General features: G+C 39.3%; 1 protein-coding gene across 1 annotated transcript in view; it reads right to left on the minus strand.

Moving 5' to 3' along the window:
- Positions 1-2037: 2037 nt before the first annotated feature.
- ngfb (nerve growth factor b (beta polypeptide)) overlaps positions 2038-27383 on the minus strand; it is a 27466-nt gene continuing 2120 nt past the window's right edge. Inside the window, exons 2-3 of the mRNA XM_031302109.2 lie at positions 7974-8121; positions 2038-5298 (exon numbers count right to left, since the gene is read on the minus strand). Of these exons, the coding sequence (XP_031157969.1) occupies positions 4700-5287 (588 nt within the window). The 5' untranslated portion in view covers positions 5288-5298; positions 7974-8121 and the 3' untranslated portion in view covers positions 2038-4699. The remainder of the gene's footprint in view (positions 5299-7973; positions 8122-27383) is intronic.

Below are 27383 nucleotides of genomic sequence, written 5' to 3' on the forward strand. Positions count from 1 at the left end.
TTTCAGTAACATTTTAAATGCACGATTTTAACTTGTAACAAAGTATCTCTACACTGTGGTTGTATTGCTACTTTAATTTAAGTAAAAAAGTTGTGTTTTGTCCAACTACATCGCCTGAACATGAACTCAGCAGGACGCATGCGCAGTACACATAGTCACCGACTAGCTTTTAGCTGCTAGACAACCCTTTTGCCAACCTCTTTGCTTTTACTGTGCTTAGGCCTACATACGTTACGTCTATCTCGTAAAGCACGGTTTGTAATGGTAAAACAGAGACGGTTCAACGTTAGACGGTTTAGTAGAGAATCTTTGGTAAAAAGGCAATGTTTTTGCACGTTTTATTAAATTGATGAAGCCTCAGTGCTGCTTTTAGTTTGTAAATGTAGCCTATAACTATCTAGCTTAACGCCTTAACGTGCCTGACCGAAGTATTAAATATATCTTGTTAATATCTGATTCCAATGCTAACTTTTATTTGAAGACATGTTCCACCCTCTGACCTCTAGAGGGCAGTGTTGTATATATATATATATGTATATATATATATATATATATATATATATATATATATATGTATATATATATATATATATATATATATATATATATATATATATATATATATATATATATATATATATATATATATATTGGAGCTGTGCTTTTGATTTTGAAGTAAATAAGTCAATAGTAAACTAAACAAGTTGTCTCTGAAATATAATTTACAGTTGGCAGGTATAGGCCTACAGCTCAAATTAGGATACTTCTCTTAAAAGTCTAGTTTTCCTGAAACCTCAGCAGCCTCTTTGTTTCTGTTTCCATTTTACCTCCAAGCTCTCTGAGCTCACATCAGACATCTTAAATGTCAGCTGTGATGATACAAAAATTGGGCTTTGAGCCTAAAAAAAAATCACTATACTGACTATTCCTCAAGTAGAATTTGTTGTGAGCTGACAACACTGAAATGTCACTGTCAAAACAAAGAAAATGGCAAGCCATGATATTATCAGCCAGAGTTAGTTGATGAATCACATGAAGTCTTATTTATGTTCATGTATTTTTCCTTTTGTTTCATATCTCCTGTAGAATAACGAGCAGGAGAAGAACACAAAGCAAAGCCAAAACACCAAATTACTGCCAGTAAAATGAAGCCATATGGGTTTTCTCTTCATTTTTCCATCTAGGCCAAAAAACACAAAAAAAACATTTATTTTTCATGGGAGGTTCAAGGAGTCACTCAGTCCTCAGACTCTGAAGAACAACAGGCTTACCATCTATACAATCAACTTCATAAAACACACAGTTCATGTATATGTGTTTAATAAATAACAATCAACAACATTTCAACAAAAGGTTTGCTTATGTCAGACCTGGGTCAAATTGTATTTCCAAAATGTGTGGGTTGCGTCAGTCTACTTGTAGTGAGTGGGGTGCGCTATAGGAATATATAATGGGTGGCAGAAGAATACTATAATCAACATGATTGAGTTGTGGTGCTAAAACTCTGTCACTAACTTAGCTGCTGTTTAAGGTTTAAGACCCATGTGAAATCATATAGTTTCTTAAACACCACTGCTGTGTCTTCACAAGTTTGAAATGCGCCTGTGGTTTAGTTGAAACTTCTTTTATACGGTCTGTGGCTTAAACCCAGTTCCTGTGTCTCGTAGTGGTCACCTAACTGCCACTAGATGTCATCGTATCTGAGGTTTGAATAACGTCTGCTGCAGAGGTTGAAAGGAGGTTAAAGGTCATGTGGAACTAGACTGATATGATGAAATGATTGAGTGCTTTACACACATGGTAGAAGTTAGACTTTAGGGCAGAGTGCATTTTCTGCCAGGAATCTTGTTTAGGCAACAAACGACTGGGTTAGGTTTAGGAAAAGATCATGGTTGGGTTAAACTAGACCCTTTCTAGCAAAAAAAAACACAGGCTAACTTCTCCCATGCACATCGTTTACCTCCAAAGCTAGCTGTCGGAACAATAATTGACAATAATTGGTGATTATTATTTTTGAATTATTATTAATAATTGGTCCACTTTGTTCTGAGTGGACTCCCGGAATTCAGCTCTGGTTCATACAGGGAACATCTTTTTTAGCACCACAGACAACAACAATTAAGGATAAGCATTCACCAAACAGAAGACATTTATCTCAATGGAAAGGACTTGCTAGTCAGGAGGGGTTTTCTTTCTAGCACTGCGATAGCTAGCACCTTGCTGCTGGAGGGGAGATAATGGATTGGACTTTCCCAGAAGGCAGGGCGATGGCGGAAATGGTGTCAGAGCAGAAATCGGAGAGTGTAATTGGAAATGAGGACAGGGGAGGATTTGAAAAGAAAAGAAAATGGAGTATTTATTTTAGCAATTCCAGACAGTCAAGGAGAAAAGAGGAGACATATCTTGTTGGGATGATGATGTCAGACGGGAAAGTTTGTAGGGGGAAACTCGGAGATGTATGATCAGTCAGGATTACAAGAAGTGAGATGGTTATCATTGAGTGTGTATCAAAGAGTCAGAGAGCTAGAGCCCTAATGGATTGTGTATTTGGAAATTACAGCAGTGTGACTTGCTTCCAGACACCGAGCTATGTGCGCCTCCAGATGATGTTATAAACCCAGACATGATGGCATTTGGTTTTCCAACGTATCTGGGACTTCCACAACACGTACAAACACTGGTACGTCTCATATAAGTAACTGCTGTTAGGAATATGGACATGTTGCTGCATTATGTAGAGGAGTCACAAGATGTGGGTGATGTGGGAAGGACAATTGCTATGTGAAGGAGTGCATAAAAGACAAGCAAAGGGCCTGCACTGTGATAGAAATCACCATGCTGGGTCAGCACAGTGTCAAAAGAGAATTAAGGAAGTGAAAGTGGATAAGATCAGAGCAGAAAAGGGATTGTCATGCTGAAGCTGCTCAGGATATCTGCATGGACAAGAAAGGATCTGCCATTTATTGGCATGATATAAATGGTACTGTTTAAATGCAAGGGAAGTAGGAAAGGATTTGGAGAAGATCTAGATACTACGCTGAGGGAAGGATTTGCATCAACTCTGGGGTTTGGGTATTCACTGTAAATAGTTTGCACTGTGAAACTTTTACAATCCAATAGTTGGCTGTAAGGCTTCTTATATGCATGACAACCTCCATAAAACTCAACAGAAAAAAATAGAGTTCTACAAGTGACCTGTGGAGGGCAGCAATAAGCCTTTCCTGCATCTAGTCTGCCCCAAATTTAATCAGAAAAAGAACTCCCTGCGTAGCATTTAAGCCCTAGGATTGGCTATGGGCAATGGGCCATCCAACCCTAACAACTGTAAACCTGGGCATGTATTTATCAAACTGCTAAAAGTGAAAGTTTGGGAGTGAAAGATAAAAGTAAAACTCTATGAGTGTGAGACAAACTGTAGCTGAAATTTAAGAGAGCTCTGGTCATCTCTAAAGAGTAAATAAATGACTGCAGCACAGAAATAAAGGTGAGTGCACAAATTTTGAGGCGTGTTTTATGATTGTACATAATGTCATTTGTCTTCATGGTGAAATGTTTTTTAATATCTAAAGCCACATATATAATTCAGAACAGGATAGAACATTTGATAGGATGTAACAAGAGTTTGTTTAGATTTTTTGCAAACAAGAATTATAAAGCTGGCTTTAATTTAGTTGGGATCATGCATGCATCTTCAATGTGCAACTAAATTCTTCTTATTATATATACCAGCATCAGATGTTCTTTCCTGCTCCAGTTTGATTTTCTTTATTGTTTAATTTGTAAACAATTTATTTCACATGGTACTGGAGATAGGATTTCACACAATTGCTTCTAACCTTTACTCTTATACTTATCTGTAAACTGGAGTAAGTCGCTAAATAAATGTGTCTTATTCTTCACACTCAGTGAAGAATTTTAATTCCCCTAAATTAACTTTTAGGGCTTTCTTAAATTCTTGTCAGATCCAAGATGGACAGTTTTGTTTTTTAAAAATAGAATCAAAATCGATGCAGAGATATATCGTCTTTTTTTATTCCATGCATTCTTCTTTCTTTTCAAAACCTAGTGCCTATAATTACCCACAATGTAACACTGATGCATCCTTGAGCTGCTAACCTCAAGCAGAGATGAGGAGCTAGCTACAGAGATCTGGTAAGCTCACTTCTTTGTAACTCTACAGCACAGCCCCATATTCTTCAAACTTGTAGTCTTCAGCCCCAACTGACTCAAGTGACCTCACTTGAGGCAATTTATTAGCTTCCTCTGGAACCACAAAAGGCTTTATACAACTTTTTCCACATATGCAGTAGTACGTGGAAACAGACTGATGTGTTAAATCGAGTTCCCCTTTAAGTGTAATTCTTAGAAGTTTGATAAATACGGTTCATGTGTGTTTTAGACCTCTGCAAGCTGAACCTGTCATAAACTACAGCTAGGACAGTCAGTTGCTAGGTGACACAGCAACAACAGCTTAATGTTTGGTACTCCTAAACAGGTAAAAACAACAGCTACAAACAGATACCATTTGACCCAGGTCTGGTGTATATACAGTACATGCAGTCCTGAAACTTTGACATATAATAATTGACCAATAATTTACTTTGTGCAGAGGGTGAAAAGACTGGTGATCTGTGTGTGTGTGTGTGTGTGTGCGTGTGTGTGTGTGTGTGTGTGTGTGTGTGTGTGTGTCTGTCTGTCTTCACTGCCGCCATGACTTGCGGCTAAGCACACACACACAGGCCACGTTGATGCGTATGAGCCTCCACGCCACCAGTTTCTTAAACGATGTCAGCGCTCGTACAAAAGTGTGTGAGTTGGTGCAGTAGGAGTTCCAGTGTCTGGCATCAATTCCCAAACAGCCAGAGCTGCCTGAGCGGGCGCTGTGACAAGTCGTCTCAAAGAAGTACTGCTTCTTGTTGACATTGTTGATATTCACGTCTGGCAGCACTGTCACCTCGTTGCCTGAGATATCCGTGGCTTTGGTCTTGTTGCCCACCCAGACACTGATGCTCTCACACACCGAGTAAACTCCACGGTGCTGAGGCTGCCCAGCACGCCTGCGGGCCCTTTTGCCGACACCCTGTGACTCTGCCAGCTCTGCCTCAGGTGGCTGAGCGCTGAAGAGCACCCTGGGTGAGTGGTAGCGGCGCTTGGTGAAGAGTTTGGGGTCCACCGTGGGGATGGAGTTGGAGTTGTTTCCTGGACACTGCTGCTGTGCTGCTCCTCCAATGGTGGCCACAGCCTGGGCACTGAAGAGGAGGAACAGGACCAGCATGGACGACCTCATGGGCACACAACCTGAGGGTGTCAACAAGCACAGAAAACACTCTTCTTATTTCTCACACAGTGCTTTAAAGGAATACTCTTACGTTCTGGGCAATTATTTTCCTACTTACCAAGACAAAAGAAAATTTCTTTAATCCAGTGTGTGGATACTCCCCATTTTTCCTTCACAGTTTCAAGGCACAACATGTTGAACAGAGTGACCTAATATAGGAGCAGATCCTCTTTAAAGTGGAAAACACACCTTGCCTAATACTGAGGGTTTGATACTTAATGCTCATTGGCTTAGCAGTAAGTACAGTACATACAGAATTCTGTCAGACATGGTTTACAGGAGATTTACAGGAATTTCTTGGTCAGCCAGACAGACCGACAGACAGTATTGTCTTATTGAACACAGCTGCAGGCTAAGACCTTAAACTTTTGTTTTTAATCGATTGTTTTATTTTATGGATGTTTATTTATTATGTTCTGTGTTCAGCATCATTTCCATTATTTTAAAGATGAATACATTGAAGCTAGAATATCAGTTTTTGTAGAAGTTTGCTTTCAAAGATTCAAAGGAATCAAATGTTTTGTCTCTGGGAAACAGGAAGAATATAGTATAATTCTCCAGAAACAACTGAATTGAACTTTGTGGAACAGTGAAGAATATTATATAAACTATTATAAATATTATATAGGGGTTGGAATCACCAGAGGCGTCACAATACGATATCATCACGATATTTATGTCACGATACAATATTATTGCGATTTTAAACATATTGCAATATTCTGCGATATATTGCAATTTATTACCTTTTTTCCAACTTTTCCTCTTTTACAATTTCAAATTATGTACCCAAAAGGAAACTTTGTCAACATCTGTTTTATCTAAAAAGATACATTTCTCTGTTTTTTCATCTCATTTCAATTTTATTGCTGCAAAATGGGATTGTCGAGCAGATAAACTGACCAACACATATATAATAATAGATCGATACTTGGTGTCTGTGTATCGATACAGTACTGCCACGGAAAATATCGCGATACTATGCTGTATCAATTTTTTTCCCCCACCCCTAATACTCTATACAAAATACATCTTGTATATGAAAGTTATCCATGGAAATGTGTCACATTACCCACAGGAATCTAAGAGACACTGTTATGACATCCCATCACTTTCTCTTTTCATCACACTGTGACTCCACACCACAACATCGACAGGCTGCGTGCTGCATTTAACACAGTACAGCAGACGTGTTAACACCTGTGATGGCTCTGCTAGCAGGCTCTGCCAGGTAGGTTTATTATATGCTATGTTTGCCTCAGGTGTAATTGTTGGCACAACAAATCAAAAGAAAAATCATAGCTTGTACAAAAGTGTATCATGTGAGCTATGATTACACCAATAAAAGCTTGTGAGGTCTGACCAAGTCAGATTAGTGTCTCTCCTCACAGCTCTGCTCTCTCTTACTGTGTGGTGCAACATTCGGACATGAAATAAATAATTACTGCATACATTACAATCTTTTACATTGTGTGCCAATTTGGATTGCTGTAGGACAAGTAGGAAGGTTGCTTTACAACAGGAAGCAGGAAACATTCATCCAGTGCAAAACAAGTTAAAACTTTTGGAGTCGAGCGCAGGGCTGATGAAAAGGAGAAGAAAAACTTTAAATGAGCATAGCAACTCCCCAGTGGCAACATCTATTTGCAAAAGGAAGTAAAAGGCTTTGGAGTTTTTTTTTTTTTTTGGAGATACACCCACAAAACTGAGACAAAATCACTGATGAGAAAAAGGATAAACATCAGTCCATGGTCTCTTTTTTATGTCTAATTACACCAAGTTACCACAATTAATTGGCAATTAGAAATACATGAATGCTTAAATTTCTATGAGATGTTCTTTTTTATTTTATTAAACCTTTATATGCATCATATACATACATACAAAGCTAATATGTCAGCCATTATTATAGAGGTCCACTGGAGATTGGGGTAAGCAAAAATGACATAGTCCCTTTTTATCACGTGGAAGTGGTATACATCATCTGGAAGCTGAGAACCTGAAGATTAATTTGAGGGTTTTCTAGTCATAAGTCAGAAATAAAATCAATGATTTAAGTAATTAATTAAAATAAATTGCAAAAGTGTATAAGGGCTTACAGTAGTACATTATGATATGAGTGTATGATGGTCATTTCCATGCTTACTAATGTCTCTTAAGTTGTTGCAGCAAGACCTTGAGGAACACCATAGAAAACCCCATCTTGTAATTTGGTATCAAAAACCTTTGACCATCGGAGATTTCTGCAAGAATTGTATTATCTAGCTCAAGGTCGCCCAATTTGGGGCCCGGGGGCCAAGTTTGGCCCGTGCTCTCTTTGTTTTGGCCCGCCATGTATTTGACATGCTCATGCTTATTCTCCTCTTATTTTAAAAGTATGACTATGAAACGTACATTTTGTGCCGTTAAAAAGTATGTAATCTGAGTTTACCGGCAATGTAAAGCACAGTGCTGGTAAACTTTCCATTTAAATTACATACGTACGTTTTATCTACGCAGAATTACTCAAGAATGACTGTATTCTTCAACATCGACATTTATTTTTGGCCCGTGGCCTTCCATCCTGATACATTTTGGCCCTTCATATGAAAGAATTTGAGCACCTCTGATCTAGCCCATCCATCCGTCTCTGTACCTTTTCAGTGTCTCCACGTGAACTGTAGCACCTAGCGGCTCCTAGAGGATGTGATTAGAGCTCACTGTGTTCTGGGCTCCTGCCATCAGTCCCAGCTGTGGCCCCCATCCAGCACACCTCTGCCCTCCTCTGCCTCCACTCTGTATCCCTGTTGAGAGACAAGAAGAGAAAGTGTCTCACCCGGCTCATAAACTCACTGTAAACACATTCTTTGTAACACCGATACTGGGAAGAGAACGTTAAAATGTTATTCCCACTCACCAGATCCTCACGTACTTAACATACTGAAACCAAGATGAAGAACTGTAAGTTATCTAACATGTAGGGTAGTTTAATATGAACGCTGTAAATTCTGTCGGCATTCCTTAATGTGAGTGTTGACAGGTGTTTTAAGACTTAAGCACTCCTGTACCTTAAAAGAAAGATATATAGCAAGACATTTAAAGTTGAATATTTTGTAGGAACCAGATCGTTTAGGTATTTTGTGTATGAAGACACATACACACGCCAGAGGAGTTGTCCACACTACATAACATTTTTTAAATCTTTATAACGCTGTTCATTGCCTGTTTTCTCTCTCTGTTAAATGATTCCATTAAGCTTGATTTCCTACATCCAAAGTGCCATGATTCATTTTTGTGCAGTGAAGAAACACAGAAACCATTCAGGGAAGATAATCTGTCACAGTAAACCAGAAGCTAGAATTTTGTTCTGTCATTTTTGCTTCATCTTTATGTCACTGCTCAATTGTGCTTAAGTTAAGTGTCAGCAGACTATGAATCAGAATCAGAAAAGCTTTATTGCCAAGTACGTTTTTTACACATACAAGGAATTTGTTTTGGTGTTGTAGGTGCATGTCACACATTCTCTAAAATAAGTTAAACAAACAGGTTAAACAGAACAAACAATATAAGTATAAGTATATATATATATATATATATATATATATATATATATATATATATATATATATATATATATATATATATATATATATATATGTGGCTCAAAGAGTTTGTTTCCTGGTGGCGTACAGGTCCTGGAGCGGCGGCAGATTGCAGCCAATCACCTTCTCAGCTGACCGAATGACCTGATCCTTGGCAGTGGCAGCAGCGTACCAGATGGTGATGGAGGATGTGAGGATGGACTCGATGATGGCTGTGTAGAAGTGCACCATCATTGTCTTTGGCAGGTTGAATTTCTTCAGCTGCCGCAGGAAGTACATCCTCTGTTGCGCTTTCTTGACGAGACTTGAGGTCCTGGGAGATGATGGTTCCCAGGAAGAATGTTAATTGTGGAGTCACAGAGGGTGATGGGGGCAGGTGTGTGTATATGTAGGTATATGTAGGTATGTGTTACTTTGTGTCAGTCACCTGACATCCACAGGAATCAAAGCTAAGAAATAACCCCCCTGAAAACATTATGGCTTACAGAACTCAATTAAACTCATATATTCTTTAAATTCAGGATACATTTGCAAGTAGTTACATTCCAACATGGCAGAGGAGAGTAGAAACACTGAGTATGTTATGGCTCATTCGGAATGTAAGCCATATATAAACAGAAGTAACTGGGCTGTAAATCTAAATGACACCAGTGTACTCCTGTAAAGAATCTATGCCAGCACAGGAAGTCTTCTCGCTTTACGGGACATCAACAATGGTGGTCTCGCTGGCTGTTGCAATGCAACGAATGCAAGGCAATTAACTGCTGGACTACCAAACTGTTATGCTACTAACAAGATGCCTATTCCAGCTGTGTTTTCCAGGTTTATTTGTCACCACTGACACTACTGAAGTAGGTTTAAAGAACATAACTGAAAGAACTGTCTCCAAAAAAAGCCTCCATGCATACAATACATGTATTTGTAGACAGCTATTTAAGTATACGTACAATATAATGATATACTACGTTGATACTACTTACCTCCACCAAGGAGGTTATGTTTTTGTTTCAGTTTGTCGTTTTGTTAGTTTGTTTGATTGTTTGCTTGTCTGTCAGCAGGATTACAGAAAAAAGAACTGCTGGCCCGATTTTCTTGAAACATGGTGGAAGGGTGTAATTTTATAGCCATGGAAGTTCATTCTTGGCCTTGGAAATAGTTTTAACAACACAATATCGACTCACGGTTGACTTACTTTCAGTATCCTTCAGTGGATGGAGTTTTCTTAGTAGTCATGGAGATGGTTTTGTTGACATGTGAGATTAGTGGCACTTTTAGGCCATCTCTTCCTGGAGGAGAAGTCCTAAAAGTGAGCTGAGCTCAGACCCATCTACATGACAACTGAGGAAACTCAATGTGCAAAAAAACCAAAAAAAACATGCATGTGCAAAAAACAAAGGAGAAATAGACTATACCCATTGCCTTTTATAATAAGTCTCACCAGCCAGGCGCAACAATCAATTTAGTTCATATAGGGAAAGAAATCACAACATTTTCTCCCACATATTTTCTTTTTTATTAGAGTATTCACCTCAATCCACAACATTAATGGACCTTTTGGGAATTGCCTTCCTCAGCCCACACGTGTCTGGCTACATCTGTGTCTGTAGGTGTTGCTATGAATATAAAAAAACAACTGTGAGTGCTCACCTAATCTTTTGCACACAGAAGTTACCAGGGTTGAAAGGTTCAATTACAGTTTTTCTCTCAGTTATTTTGAGGATCGGATTTTTTCCCTCTACACACAGTAGTAACAGCTACTCAGTGCTTAAGAAACATGCAGTCAGCAGTCTCGTATATGGTGAGAGGAGAATGCAACATTCATTCAAGCTACTAGGTGGGCTACAAATATGCACATAACACCGCTGTACAACATTAGTGTGCACTGGGGCATCCCACATCGCACTTCTCATTGAGCCTTGAAGCAGATGGGCTTCAGCAGCACACAGCCACCTGATGATTGCAGAGTGGAAAAATGTTGCTTGGTCAGGTGATGCTGCAACAGTGAAGGAGGTGGCACGCCTTACAGTAGGTGCCTCTGTGAGTAGTAGTAGTAGTGGTTTTGGTTTGAATTTAACCTCCTGACAACGCTTGTAACTTCCCAGACCTAACCCAATAAAACACAATTGGGTCGGGATGATTAACAGATTGTTTGCAGCACAATGTGCCAATGATAACACTGCAGGAAATGCTCTTGAATCAGAATGAACAAGATCCTTGTGGAAGATTTCCAAGACCTGGCTGTTCCTGGGCAATGCTCTTCACTTTCATTTGGGACAAATGTTAGAAGTACAGCAAAATGCATTGTTATGTATTTCATGCTGCTACAGTAACACTGCTACAGGACACCTTATACCCACCACCTAATTCTATTCCTTCAAGTGCAATTTTTCTATTTTATTAGCAACATCCACAACCTGTATTCTCACTTTATTTGTGATTGCGTCTCAATACACTGTGTAGGTAATATTTATGTAGAGTGTATAGGCAATAATGAACCTATTTTATATTTAATATTTTCATGCTTCATATAGTATGCAATTAATGTAAATAGTATTCTAGTTTTTTTTGTTACTAATTTATACTGTGCGTCTGTTCTCATACTTACTTTTGCAGCTGTTAATTAAAGTATCAATAATGTTTTATTCATATAATATAATATATTTCAAAACTCTACAATTCCTTGACAACTGAACAAACTACATCTGTTAATGAGGATCCTGTGATATGGTAAGAAGCTCCAGAACAGCTACTTAATAGATCTTGAGGTGAGATTGTTTTGTCAACTGCTGTTTTCAATATAAAAACACAGCCACAGACTATTATAAATCGATTTACTATTATTCTGAGTCAATGTTGGATCAGCAGTGGTGGAAGAAGTATTTGATCCTTTAATACCACACTGTACTTAAAGCTGTAATCTCGAAGATTTTCATTTAAATAAATGTCTGTTAAGTCACTATCGCTGAAGGAGGCACACAATTGGGATTGAGCCTGTGACCCACTGATGTATTGAAGTATTGCAATATTTATATATTTGCAGTACATTATGAACTGGGGGTCTCTGGTGACATCCCTGGAAAAAAATGCTGTATTACAGTTTTTCTCCATTGTATACACACAAAAAAGAACTATGCACACAATTCTGAAAACTTGAAGCTCACGTATCTACAAGACTCCAAACTATAGAAATAAAATGGATAGAAAGGCGATTACCATTTAGATCGACAGAATGGTCAGAGCGACAGCCATTTTTATGTGTACATGGCATCAGACTAACTTTAGTTAGTGAGAACTCAGGATGAAGAAATCAGGATCTCTGAAACCAAAGTAGAAATACGTAAAACTGATGGTCACATAAACCTATAGCATTGTGACATTATCCAGTGAAGTGTTAAGGATAGCATAAAAGAAAACGGTCAAAATGTCAGTAAACACTTCACAACTTTACATTGAACGCACTATTTTCGAGCTAGGTGGGTTTTTAAATTGTCCCTGCCCTGTTTACTTATTTACAAGCTGCTTGAGTGACTACTAATGTAACATTTTATAGTCCACCTGCCAACAGCCAACATGTCGCTATATGAGATATTCGTGTTAGTGCTGCTTTCAAGGTCTCCATTCTCAGCCGTCGGTCACATCACCTGTCAGTCACTTGATGCCGGGGATACAAACTTTTGGAGCTCGCTAACGTTAATAATTAGCTAATCAACAGCCTGTGAAGCCTTCTGCTGGCTTTTTTATAGTTATATAACTTTTTTTGTTTCATGGTTAACGTTAGCTGTTTTGTTGTTTGCTGTCTGCTAATATCTGCTATTATGTTATGTTATAACGTTAGACATTTGCATGCACCATTTGCGTGAATTGTGAATCAATTTCTTGTTTCGAGCTTACATTTCGTTTGGTTGTTGGTCACAACAATTGTGATGCTGAGAGATAAGAATGTATTCATGTGACGTTAGTGCTGAAATTGTTTTGCATCATATTTCCTCTTTGGTAGTTGCTGTTGTCTCTCAGTACGCTTAATATTAGGCTGAATATAAAGACTATTTAAAAAAGAATGGGTAGGCTACGTGACAACTTATTTAGTATTCCTCATGTCATTATTGTTTGCAGCATAGCTTGTGTGTCTTAGCTCTGCTGCTATGTATCAGGTGAATAGACATTTTTCACAGCAAATATTTAAATCAACAGGAAAAACACACTGGTTCAAATAACTACATTAATGATGTTCTACTGTGAAAGCATGCGCAATACCAAAGTCCTGATTGTTATTAGTTACACCTGCTTTCTTTACTATGACATCGAACTGTCTGCCTTGAAAACAGATTAAGATCCACTTATATTTCTGAAATAGTTGGCCTGGCCCACATGTAGAAGGTGCTTAATAAAATGTTCAATCTGAGTTTCCTGAGTTCTCCTATTGAGTCCAATAAAAAAAAATGTTTTAAGTTTCACTTAATAGCTTCTACATAATAGCTGCTGTCTGCTTCTGTATCTAAGAAGTTTTCGAGGATGAAGTGTAGGCTAGTAGTGCCCCGTCTTTGCTGACCATACTGAGTTTGTTGTGTGTTTGTAAGAGGTGATGACATCAGAACTTAGACACCAAATATCTACTCTTTACTCTGTCCCTCACATAATAAATCCAGTTATTGTGAGGGAGCTGACTGAGGGCAAAACCTGTGTGCCTGTTCAGGCAGACTATTTTAAGTTGCACTGCTAGACTTGTGCATGAAAACTTACTCATTGCAACACACTATATCAATCATTTGCACACTTTGCAGCAGAGCTTTAGTAGTGTAGTGGAACGTTTGGTTGGTTGTTGGCAACAATATAGTCTATATTAACGACATTTCATTTCCGGGATTGTTCCGGTGCCGCCGGAGGTTCCGCCGGATGTCCCTCACTTTTGGTAGGATGTCCGTCATCACCTTCTGCTTTCTTTGTGTTGGCATTCTAAACTAATTTAGGCCCATTTATGAGGACTATGGTTAACTGCTTCTCAGATCTCTGCAGGGTAAATCGAGACAGCTAGCTAGACTATCTGTCCAATCTGAGTTCTCTCTTGCACAACTAAAACAACTTGAATGAGCACGTTCCACCAAAACAAGTTCCTTCCCAGGCTATTTTGCAGAGGCGCCGTTGCTCTGTCCGGTGCTTAGCGCCGCCCAAGACGATTGTGATTGGTTTAAAGAAATGCCAATAAACCAGAGCACGTTTTTCCCCCATACCGGAATGTTGTGTGGACTAGCCAGACCCTCCTTTGCAGGGCTGTGGAGAGAGGTCTGGCAATTTGAGACTAGCAACTAGGGTTGCACAATATATCGTTTTTAAAAAATTTTTTTTTTTTTTATCATCTTCACAATATCAACTGCCGCAATAAACCCATCGCGAAAGGCTGCGACATATTGCGATGGACAGTAAGATAATTTTGGTGTAATGTAACTGTCATTGTTTTTTTAGTGGGTGCTAGAGGACTGCATTGGGATTGGGATCCCGCAGGTCCCCTGGGACCCAACACAAATATCACGGGAGCGGGCAGGCCAAAAATAGACAGCGGGTCCCAGGATTTCGGAGAGCTGCTCCTGATCAGTGCTGTAGCCTGTAACCGACTGTTAGCTTCACCTAACTTGGTTTCATAAGAAAATCAGCAATGCACACGGTGCATCCAGTTAAACACCAGCCAAACGCTTTATTAACACTCCTCTACTTCCTCTCTCTCACTTCTTTCGTGGGGCACTGTGCCCCGCCCCTTTCTCCTATGGTGACCTGAAGGATCCAATCAACAGGTACTTTAACTTGAAATCGGTTAGAGTGCGTTAAAAGACAGGGAAACGAAAGGAAATGAGCAAAACAAACCACAGCCAACAACACGTTCTAAAATAAGTGAAAGAAATAAATGAATACAATGTCACTTTGCCCTTATATTGCACTAGAATAGCTAATTATTGCACTTGAATGTAATTATGCACTAGAACGTAATTTCGCTACTTATTATTGACAGATATGCATATTTATTGATACTACACAGTAAAATAACTAGTTTCCCTGCAGGACGGGGAGAAGACACAAAATCAGTGGTCAATCTATTGACAATCAATCTAATGTTTGCCGGGCAGGCAAGACCCAACACAAACTGCAGGAACGGGAACGCTCAGGGCTCTAGTGGTTGCCTTTTTGTATTCAATTCAATGTTCAATTTCTTAACTAAAATAATGTTGGAAATTATTTCCTTTCATTTGTTTTAATTTTTTTTACAAACAATTTGTTGTATTTTAGCAGAATACTAAAAGTCGTTATCAGGATATATTATCGTTATTGTGATATTCAACAACGTTATTGCATATCCCATATTTTCCTCATATCGTGCAGCCCTACTAGCAATGATATAAATATTCAATGAATCATATTTTAAGTTAAAATGGCAAACATTTCTTGGTTCCAGCATCCCAAATTAAAGATTTTTTTTTTCCTTTTGTATGATAATATATTTGTGTTTTGGACTGTTGGTTGGACAAAACAAGCTATATGATCCTACATCTTCTTGCACTCTGGGAAATTGTCAATAAGCATTTTTCTGATATTTTGTATGACCATTAGTTGTGGCCCTACTTTGCAACATGGTGGTCTATTTAAGCTGTCACTGCTCTGCTCGCTCTTTCCCTCAGGTACTGTATGCTGAAGCAGCACTGCTCATGTGCAAACTCTACACTGCTGCTACACTATATAGTTTCACCCCAGCATCCACCTGTAGATTCCAGAAGGGGATGGAATTTGTTATTGTCGTCACCTTCAGTCTACGTTGTGCTGAGCCTGTTGTTCTTAGCTTGGTGTTTGCTTGTCGAGAGTGATTCAATATGTTGACATTTCTTGTTGGTGGATAGTTTGAGGCTCCTGTAGATGCAGGTAGGCAGTGAAGGCAGACAAACCGTTCTTCCCTCGCCAGTGGGAATGAACTCAATCTGTTTTGTGGTCTGTTAGCCCTGAATGGAGAGACCACCCACAAACACTGGCATACAACTCATTAGCTCTAATGGAGCCAGTTTAATGAGCCCCGTCTGGGATAACTGACAAGCATCCTGGGGTGGCGTGGCACACAATCCAGTCTGCAGACCACGAACAATCTACCTCTCTCTGAAAAAAATGGCTGTGGCTTCATTCATATGGTAAAAGTCACACAGCCCTTCTAGTAACCTGATCCACCATGGCTGGCTATATTCAAAGAGGAAGGGAGGTGCAGGTGACTTTATCTGAAAGCCACCAATGGGCTTTGAATGACATGCTGCTCATTACGTTGCTGTGGTCATTCATGCAAAACCGCATAGCTTTGTGCTGAATTAAGCCCTCAAACTCAGAGGTTTCTGCAATGACAGCCACAGTAAAATGTGAGGGTCTTTATGAAATACATGAATACTATCGTCTTTACACTGATGAGGATATAAACTAGTGTGTATTTTTAAGCTTTCTGTCTTTCTTTTCTTTGTCCTCTTTCCTTCCTTTAAAAACTGCATTGGCATCAAGTCTTGTAAAAATGATTAAGTCCATGAATTTGATTCTACAAATAACTAAAAGGCATGCCCAATAACTACCAAGGCATGCCCTGCCTCATAATGTTAAAGCAGTGTGAATTTTCAGATTATTCTGACATCACATGAATGCAGTAGAAACGGCCTATCTTGCATTTTTAACGAAAGTGAATTTGTGTATCCGCTAGGGGTGTGACGAGACACCCAGCTCACAAGACAAGACACGAGATTAGGTTCACGGGATCGAGACAATATTTTAACACTATTTTACAGAAAACTACAATGAAGAAATAAGACTGGAAAAATAGTCCTTGAGAGATGACAGATGCCATGTAGTAGATGACTTGTGAAGAATTCCATTCATTTATTTTTTTTAATCGTATCCCAATTTCATAAAAGAAATTATTTAGAAAATGATTTTTTACATAGCAGAAGGGTTATGTTCACTATTGTCAATGATATCACATCTCTATGAGATTGTGTAGATTTTGTACTCCACAATCCTGATCTTAAAGGCATCTAAAGTGATGCAGACTTTATGGTAATGTAACATAGCTTTGTAACAATCACCTGAATTGAAAAAGTTTTGAAAAACCTCTTAATTACCGTGAGGATGAATCGTTTCAAATGGCACTCCCTAACGATCATTTCAGAAAACAACAATTTTCAAATCAGTTTTTCCGCTTTGTGACTAAATTGCTAGCCTGTCACAGTATTGCTGCTTGCCATATAATTAGACTTGAGTTGCTGCTTCAGGTTTCAGCCTCTGTCGTTGTTACAGTATGTCCTGTTTCTTGAGCCACTCACATCTTAATTGATGGATAGGAATCCATTAATTAACCATGCACGCAGCTCTGCTGTGGTGATTTCATGGATACACAAGGACAGGCAGGAAGACACAGGAATGATAGTGCATAAACATATCTTAACTTGAAGTGTTTCCAGTCAAAGGTAAATAGGGCATCATTTTAATTATATGGCAATGGTATATTCCTTCCTCAGGCAATTTTTGTATTTTTTATTTTTTTATTTTTTTTACGAGTGACAGAAGTAGGCACACAGGAAGGAAACGGAAAAAAACTAAACAAAGAAGCAATGTCACCTTCACACCAGAGCTTCAGACTAACTTGACGTTACTACATGTGAGATTTTGCCCAGTAATTATTTTCTTTATAAGTCAAAATTAATAAAGAGCTGACTGTAGAATGGAAACGGTGACATTTTTAAAGCTCAGTTCATTCTATGGATACAAGCAAAAACCACTATAAAATATTCCAACACGTTAATTGTGTTGCACATAGCAATTTTCTTACTGCGGTTACCTCACAAATGCTAGTAGACTTGCTAACACATGGTATCGCAGAGTCTGCTTCAACACATGTGAACATTGCAACACATTTAAGGTTACCTTTTAAGATTTTGAGCCTTTGCATACTTGCCTCAGCTTGTCCTCCAGTTGGAAGTGAAATCTCTTATTTTGTATTTTGGCAACTAGTCAAAGGAAACATGTTAAAAAAAGATAATAGCATGCAATTGAAGCACATAATTTTTCTCTCTTTTTTTGCCCGATTGCTGTCCTGTTGCATGTAGTTGAGTTTCACTTTTATCAGACAACTATGTGGGAAAATTTTTCCAACAAGAAATGACCTTTGGTTGAGAAATGGGGCCTCTGCTGGCAGTCGGTTGTGATTTAATGCAGATGTGTGAAAGTCTGCCTGGCACTGAGACCTAAAGACCCCATCAGGTCCAAACTGAGACCAAACTGAGTGCAGCCAAAGAGGAAACTCAGGGTGGGCCAGTTAGTCAGCAAAGGCTCAAAGACTGGGGTCTTGACTTTTTCATCCAATGCTTTTAGTGATGCAACAGATAGAAACTTCAGAGTTATCACTGAGTAGATACTTTGATTACAACATCTAGATGACAATAGAAGCTTACTGTTTGTTTCCTGCGGTAGGATACACAATCTGCAGAAATTATAATAGATAGATTAGAGGTTAGGTAGATTTGTGATTTAGCCTTTATAAGCTGAGTAGTTTCCACAAGAGGTCTTACTTCCTGTTGACCACAGACTATACAGCAGATCACACGCAACTAAATCTATTGAACTTCATGACGTCAAAGATAAGTGAAAACAGCTCGAGAAATAATGTCTCAGACATAAAGTGCACAACATCTTTCTTAGTATTGCTCAAACCGACCAGCTTTGAATGTTATCAGCCGTATTATTTGGCCGTTATCAGTTGCCATCTGGGGCATAGATTTGAAGTGGTATGACCCTTCTCCACCTCCTAATTGGCTCAGCAGGCCGTTGTGATCTATTGGTATACTGGATCACCATAGACAGATTAAAAACAATACATAACGCAGGACTTTCACCCAGGAGGCCCGCTGTTTGTGTCCTGTGTGAAACCAAAAGTCGAAACGTTGACATACGTAACATACTTAACTAACGTATGTAACTTAAGTTACATAACAAATGTACATATTTTAACCCAAACCAATTCACAACATCAACCATGTGTTTAAAACTGTGACCGCTTCACAATGTGCGCCTGTCGCTGGTACTCTACAACTAGTAGCTAGGTAGGTCAAGTTTTCCTGTCTGAAGCATTATAATAGGGGTGGGGGGGGGAAATCAATACAACATAGTATTGCAATATTTTCCATGGCAATACTGCATCAATACACAGATGCCAAGTACCGATCTTTATTATTAGGGCTGCCACCTCTTAGTCGATTAAGATTTCTTTAGTTGATGAGTCATTTTTTATGCTTAGTCATGCTTAATTACTCATTTCCAAGAAACTTATGAGCACATTTCTGGTAAACACAAGATTTAAAGTGGTGCTTTTGCAGGAGTAATTGTGGAGAAAGTCAGTTTTACAGATGGTTAATTAACTACATTTATATTGTGCTTTTCTAGTCTTAACCACCTCTCAAAGAGCACAGCTCTGTCGATTACATCAACTAATCGATTAATCGACAAAATCATATAAGTGTTAGTCGACTAAGAATTTCTTTAGTCGAGGACAGCCCTATTTATTATATAAATTGCACATGAGAATTTAACTTTTTGACAATGCTTGACAATCGCATATACAATTTAAATGAGATGAACAAACAGAGAAATGTATCTTTTTAGATAAAATAGATGTTGACAAAGTGGCCATTTAATGGGCTGATAACATTCGAAACGGGTGGAAAATGGGTGGGGAGAATGAGAGATAAATGGCAGATTTAACAATGACAGTTTCATTACTCACTGATGGCTGTTTGGTCTCACTGCGCTGAGGAAACACAGCTGACCCCAGTCTCTATACACAATTTTAGTAAACACAACAGGCTCAGCGGAAAAACGGGCTCCGCTCAAGGACTCCAAATTAGTTAAATAAACTCTTACAACAATGACTCAAGGGGTCAGTGTGTGTGTTGTTCAAAAATGTAGGGAAGTTTAGTTTGTGATCAAACCTTGGCAGACCCCAGTCTCATGAGATAAACTTCATATCCACTTGTGAATTAACTTTGGCCCAGACAAGAGTTGAAACAGCCTTGATGACCTGGTGCTATCTCAAGTTGTCCTGATGATAATAAGCGCGACCCCACAGATTGTTTTCCGGATTATGGCCAATTCAATTATTGGAGGACATTACAATGGCAGATGCCAGATCAGATAGGGCTTTCAACGCTTGGACAGAATAGCTGCTTTGATTTCTCCCTTCACTTAAAGAAATTACTTGGCCAGACTTTTACATCCTCCTGTGTCCACACTCGGCTGATGTTGAGTGAGTCTATTACTGTCGTATTAAAAGTCATGCATATCCTTAAAAATGATGTGCCATTTAAGACATTTTTGCTGTAGAAGAGGACTCATCTATTTACACTTCTGTTTATTGCTGTTGGTTTCAGCAGTACTACTGTACACAGGAGCACCAGTTCAGTGAAAACATTATCCACAATATATTCTTGGTATTAGAACAATGCAGCAGCCCCTCCCTGTGTTGTTTTGTAAGATATTGAGTTGTGGTCTCCTCTTTTGTGTGTCACCCAAATACTGTTGTTTTCAGTTTCACCAAATGGAAACCAGGATGCAGAGGGGCCAAAGAGGATCATAGCGAGTTAGCAGAAAGTACATATGCAGTTAGAGTACCACATATTGGCTTTGGACTTTGTCAAGTGCCGACCCTATTTAAATTCTTTGTGCAGCAGCTTCAAGTACCAGACAGTCTGAAATTGGTCTTAACCATCACCTTGTGTAAAAAGGTCTTCATTTCCTTTTTCTGGCTTTTGTTTCCATCTTAGCTTTGACATTTTGTGGCAACCCCTTTCCAAACTGATTGTTCTAAAGTCTTGGTTCACTGACCATGTGATACATCTGCACCTTTATGACCAATCAAAGAGCTTCTCACATATCCTAACACCTTTGTGGCTCTTTTTTGCTGCAGCCTTTGTTTTCCTCGCTGCAACTTTCCGTATCCCTGGCTTATATTATGGTTACACCTTCTCCAAATAAACTCACCCCTGCTGTTATGGAAGGTAAATAAAGTGACACCACAGAAGCGGCGGTGTGTACATAGAAATGCATATGTGGTGCTGAGTTTGATGTTGACTGTTTGTATCCTGTCACTTTTAGTGGTCGTCTGGGCTTTTGCCTTATTTGTTTGTAGGATTTGGCTCAAATCAAAAAGAAGATCACAATTAGCATATATACCTATGATGAAACTACACGTTTGGAAAAGTGGAATCAGAATGTGGATACTGGACAAGCCCTTTGATCTGTGTTAGCAGTTTTCCTTCAACAGCATCTACAGATAGTAGAAAACCATACTCATCAGTATCAGTTCTGGCTTGAAACACTTATTTTAATGTGAAAGTAATTGAAAATTTGGAAAAATAAGCATGAGTTATTTGTATTCATTCCCTTCTCATAATAACACAGTCCACTGTGTCTGAAAGAGCTAAAGTTACAGACGGATGGTTGAGTTGTAGTTGGCGTGCTGGATGAGAAGAGGGGTTCACAGTTCCCACTGTGTGTGGCCTTATTGTAACTGGCACTCTCAGATGATGAGGTACTCCTGCTTGTAGGGGCACTCCAGTGGAGAGAGGCAACACAGCTTAATCACAGGCACAGGCTTGTTGTATCTCTGCTGCTTATCCTCTACAGATTAGGGGTGTCACAATACCAAAAATTCAGTAGTCGGTGCCAGTACCAGTAAAATAACACGATTCTCGATGCCGATTTCGATACCACGGTAAAAAAAAAGGATTTCCATGTACTTTAACTTGAAACATGAACTTCTTTATTAAAATATTTGAAAAAATGTCATAAGACATACAAAACATGTGCAATAGAGCTTAGAACAACATAATAAAGTGCAATTAATGGTCATAGTGCAACTAGTGTCCCCAGACACATTCCAGACTTCCAGGCATCTTTTCTAAAGGTACTGTGCAAAAACAACAGTGTTTCTAACAGTTGCGTGACCAGAGACGTTACAAACCCCAGGTAAATATTGGAGATGTATTTGAAAGATGGAGACAGCTTAGAGCCCAAAAGGACGCCGAGTTGGCTAATTTCCTCCTGAACAGGTAGCTAAGCATTAGCTTCAGGCTAATTTATCACGGCTACAAGGGACGGGCATTTTATGTAATTTCAACATTTGTTTACTTACATTGAATTATATAGCTAGAGTACCCGAGTTGGTTACTCGCAAAAACAATTGAGAGACAGTCAGTAAAGTAATCCCGACTGGTCCTGGCTAACCGCAGCTAATGCCTCCATGCTAACAGCTAGCTAACATTACCGGAGGAGCAGGCAAGCGGCCATGGCTGTTTACAACATGTAGCCTGTTCAGCGGCCGTAGCCGACAACGGTGAGTTATTTGAAGCCAAGAGAGGGGGGCTGTAAATCAGGAAGGGAGGACCGTGAGTTTGTAGTGAACATGCTGTAGAATCTATCTCCGTTGACTCTGTTCATAGTTTTTCGAAAGATATGTACCAGAAGTAGAAGGGCGTGACTTCGGCCACTTGTTCGTGACCTCCTACTTCTGAATATATTGACTGGAACACTCTGAAGCGTATACTGCCCCCATCAGTTCCGGAAGAGGCGCAGCACCGATGCTGCTAACACTGCCATTGTCACTACCGGTGCCTATGGTGCAAAAAAAAAAAGGCATTGACGGTGTTTTGTCATTTTAGACCCGGAAGGTATCCCAAGTATCAGTTCTCGTGACATCCCTACTACAGATATTCACTTTTACACTGTTTTTTTTATATTAAAGTCAATTGTAATATCAGAGAGAGGTGCTCCTGTTGAGATATAAAGAGAGATAGGTAGAGAGAGGTCTTTGTGGAGCAGTAGGTTTAAACAGTAGCTTGATTTTCTTTACATGTATTGTACGTGGGTACCGTGTTCTTGAACTGTGCCTAAGGCTGCAAGAGATGATGGGACATGTCTGCACGGAAGGATAGATGCTGATGCAATTATACATGAACGGTGGCCAATCAGATTTGATGCCAGTGAAGGTAGGAATAACACAAGCTTTCATAATTGTAGGCAATTACAGTCCTGCTCTTTTGTGGGACAGGAGAGGAGGAAAATTATCAAAATATTCACTTTGTGTATTAAGACACCTAAACATGGAAGTTTTTCAATAGATTGATTTGAATATATTTCAAGGTTCACTGTTTTATTGTCATTATACTATACAGGATTGCACAATGGAATGCAGTTGACTTTAACCTGACGTTTTCCCACTCTGCAGTAATGGACCAGGTGTTTCTTCTGTGTGAAAATACCTCAGCTGCTCACCATAAAAAAAATAAAATCAGTATTTATTAGCTCCTGCCAGCCCTAACCTGAATTTCTGCCAGGTTTTGATGCCAAAATTCAACTAATTTGAACCTTGAACTCATTTAAACTTTGACCCCCAAATAAGGCATTGTTCATTTGTCCAATGGGATTCTGGCATTGACAGGAAGAGGAAGTTCATTTTGTGCAGAGGAAAATTAAGGATGTGAATACTTAACACTAACTATTCATCTTGCGCATTTGGTACGAAGCCAGTGTTATAAAAGCCTTCATTGTGGTGTAAAAAAACAGTATTACTCCACTAGCTATATATCTTTACAGACCGCTGCCGTGGGTGCAACAGATTCTTGTTGCAGCTGGGTTAGTTCGCTAGCACATGTACTAAAAGGTAGCACACATAGTCTATAGCACAGCACACACCCCCCGAGCCAAAATACGAGTAATGCTCCGCAGCAACAGACCATTGTTAGCAGCTAACCCAGTAGCACACACAGTCTAGGACAGGACAGCACACACACCCTAAGCCTCACAGCGACAGAGCTCAAAGCACTAGAGATGCCCTTATCACGTTTTTAGCCTCCGATACTGATCATCAATAAGCAATATCTGCCGATAAAGGGCCGATTACGATCATTTTTGTTTTGTTTTGTTATAGCAGCTGACATAGCTTTGTAGAGTATTGGCCAGTTTGCCTGTTTGTAGTGTATTGGGATCTCCACCAGATGGCAGTGTAACCGGCTCTATAATGGTGAGTGACACTATATGCCTATGAATAAGAATCACAAGACAGTCTTGTTTCTTATACCCTTTTACCACCGAAAATTAGCGCATATGTGCAAGTTTTTGAACAGGAAAATCTGCTACTGATAGATGGACTCTGTCGGTACACGATCCGTTCTGCCTGCACGATCCGTTCTGCACATGCGCAAAATGTTCGCGCATGCGCGGTTGTACGAGGATTTACGACACTGCACGATCTGTTCCACGCTTCCGGTCGACAGCCAAGCTAACGTTAGTTTAGCTAACAGCTAATTCGGCTAACTGCTAGCTGAGACAGCATGTAATAACTTTAAAAGACCCTCAAAATAAAACTTGAAAATAAACGTTGACATATATAACAGCTGTTACGTCAGTTCTACTTGTGCTCATTTAAAATACAATCACTCAATACTTGTCTTTATTGTTATTACTGTGAAGTCTTAATTTAGCTGTAGCCTGCTTTTCCCATTACGTTTGAGTTAACGTTATTTTAGACTGAATCTAGCTGTCAGCTAGCGGTTAGCCGAATTAGCTGTTAGCTAAACTAACGTTAGCTTCCCGGTGGAGGCTAGCCATAGGCTAGCGTGGAACAGATCGTGCAGGTCGTATGGATACGTAAAACAGTATTATCTTGCGCATGTGCAGAACGGATCGTGCAGGCAGAACGGATCGTGTACCGACAGACTCCTTTCCCATTGCAACTTTTTTTTTTCTTCTGGTGCGTCGCGTTCGACGTCACAAACGCGCCGTGTTTTTTCCTGCTACAGCTTATAGTGCACAAAACTGCAAACTGTGCTGTACCGTTCTTATTATACATCCATGTGCTGTATATTCACTTAATATCTTCGCTACTAAACTTAAACTCTCCTCTGCTCCAACCGCTTGCTTTGCAAGAAACCAATAACCATAAGACCATATGCGTCTGCTCCTGGATTTTAAAACGGACCATAATGGCGGCTCGTTTGGAATATGATCTCTTATTTTATGAAAATAGTTCACTGAAATGTGTTTCTGAAAACATTTTATACGAGAAATAGGCTATGCAAGTTTGGTGGGAGGCCGCGGCGGGAGTACTTCACATGAACCGGCAATAATGCACAAGCATGCAGTTGTTGCTCTCGGCCGAGTGTTTAATTATATGTGTGTAGTAGTTTATCGGCGGTTAGAGGAGATTAATGTTGAGTGCCCGATTACACGTTTTTAGTAAATTTTGACCGACAATGCACACACCCACAGTAGTGAGCAGTAACTGCAGGCGGTCTGGGTAGTGGGTTCGGGCTCAAAGATGGAAAGGTACTTTAGTGACTGACGGCTATTGTTCTTGTATATAATTGTGGCATTTAACAAAGTTGCTTATTCATTACTACTCTGAAAGAGCTAAGAGAGCTTGTGAAACGTACAGAGTAAATGATACAACACTGATGCTACTGTAGGGCTATCCTTTCAATAAATTCATGAGTATGCGCTCTAACGGTAGTAGTAACAATGTTTTTACATAGTAGGGGAGGGGTGATTTCAATGATGACTCCAGTTCGTCATCGACCCATGATTTCTGGCCGCCTGAAAAATCCTGGACACAGGAACTGGTGAACACTTTAACGGTCTAACTCCACAATTTAGCACTTACACAGTTTACAGTCTTTTCACATGTTTTGAACAAGTATTTTCTAACATTCTAACAACAAATTTTCTGATTTTGCTTTACCCGGACTTTAAAAACAAACAACAACAAAAAAGAAATTGAGGATTGTGAACCTGCCTGAAAAGATCGTGATATATTTTTCCCATATCGCCCACGCCTAGCCACCAGGTTGAGAATGTGAGAACAGAATAAAAAAACTGCACATGCAAGATGTAGATGAAAAAAAAAATCTTAGCACTGTCAACATGTAAAGACCCCTTAGGTTTGTAGTGGATGACCGTCTCATTAAAACAACCACCCGATGTAAATCTATTGCTTGATGCAAGTAAATCTAACTCTACAGTTGCTATTCTGTCAATGGTTTACGTTTAAATCTTGCAAGGCAGGAGTGGACCTTATTACATCTCCAACATAGCACAGCAAAACAGAACCAACAAGAAACAGTCAGATGCCTGTCTGTCTGATGAATGGAAAAGCAGGAGAATATAAAAAAAAGTGTAAATAACTGTCCAAAGCAGATGGATGTTTCTTAGCATGAACAGGTTTGTTTTTTAGGCATGCTGAAACCTGTACACCCTGGTTCTACTCAGATGGACCATACAGCATCTGTAACCTGTCTTTAAAAGTCTGAGCCTGGTCTGGACCATAGACTGTATAATATTAATGGACAGAGCATGTGTGACGTCACCCATTGGTTTGTGGAGATCTGCTATGAGCCGTTGAGTTTGCTGTTCAAGCGCAGCCATCCTGGTTGTGGATGTGACGATTTTAGACGAGAGGGAGGAGTGAGGGAGGAGCCCTTACACTCTACGTTACGTTACACACTTTCACTGGCAATCACATCATAGCGACGCCCTAAAACACCCCCTGCTTTATCGCCGATTTTAAAATCAACGAGAACATTATTCAAAAAATGAACATCATTCTGTGTTGCAGAAGACTTAAAACTAGCGATTGAGACCATAAACTCATTATGAAAATGTTTACTGAGGTAATAAATCAAGTGAGAAGTGGGTCACTTTCTCATAGACTTCTACAGAAACCGACTTACCTCTTTTTGCAACCGCACGTGTCTCCTCCTGCTAGAATTCAGATAGAATGCAGGTTTAAGGCACTTCTGCATTTGCAGCACTTCGCCGAACCGGATGCTTTGTCCATTAATATTATACAGTCTATGGTCTGGACCCTGTTCATCCACCTGTGGAACAGATTGTTCAGCAATGAGGAATGCTGGTCAGTGGAAAAGCTCCACTGATGTACATTGTTGCTCTGCATACCAGAAGAGATGGTAAAAGTTCAGTTCTTTTTCCATCTTCTACCACAACTCCTTTCAGCTCCAGTCTGACATTGATGCATACATCAAATTGTATTTACAAAAATGTGAAAAATATTAAAATGTGAACAGATCTGATAATTGTGAGACAGACAGACAGTCTGCTCTCAAACATTCTATGATTTCAGCTTGTTAAATGTGACGACCTTTTGATTTAATTATTGTAAATTCAATATATTTGGGTTCTGAACTGTTGCTTGGACAAACAAGCAATTGAACACTTGACCTTCAGCTATTGGAACTTTGTCTTTGACATTTTATAGACTAAACAATTAATCATTTAATTAAAAAGATAATCATGGGATTAAACCTTAATAATTGTGCAGACTCCATTAAAACTACTCGACAGAAACCTTAATAAGCACCTTAGTTTGGGAGGGATATTTCATTACTTTATGT

Source organism: Sander lucioperca, chromosome 6 (genome assembly GCF_008315115.2).
Source record: "Sander lucioperca isolate FBNREF2018 chromosome 6, SLUC_FBN_1.2, whole genome shotgun sequence".
Lineage (NCBI taxonomy): Eukaryota > Metazoa > Chordata > Actinopteri > Perciformes > Percidae > Sander > Sander lucioperca.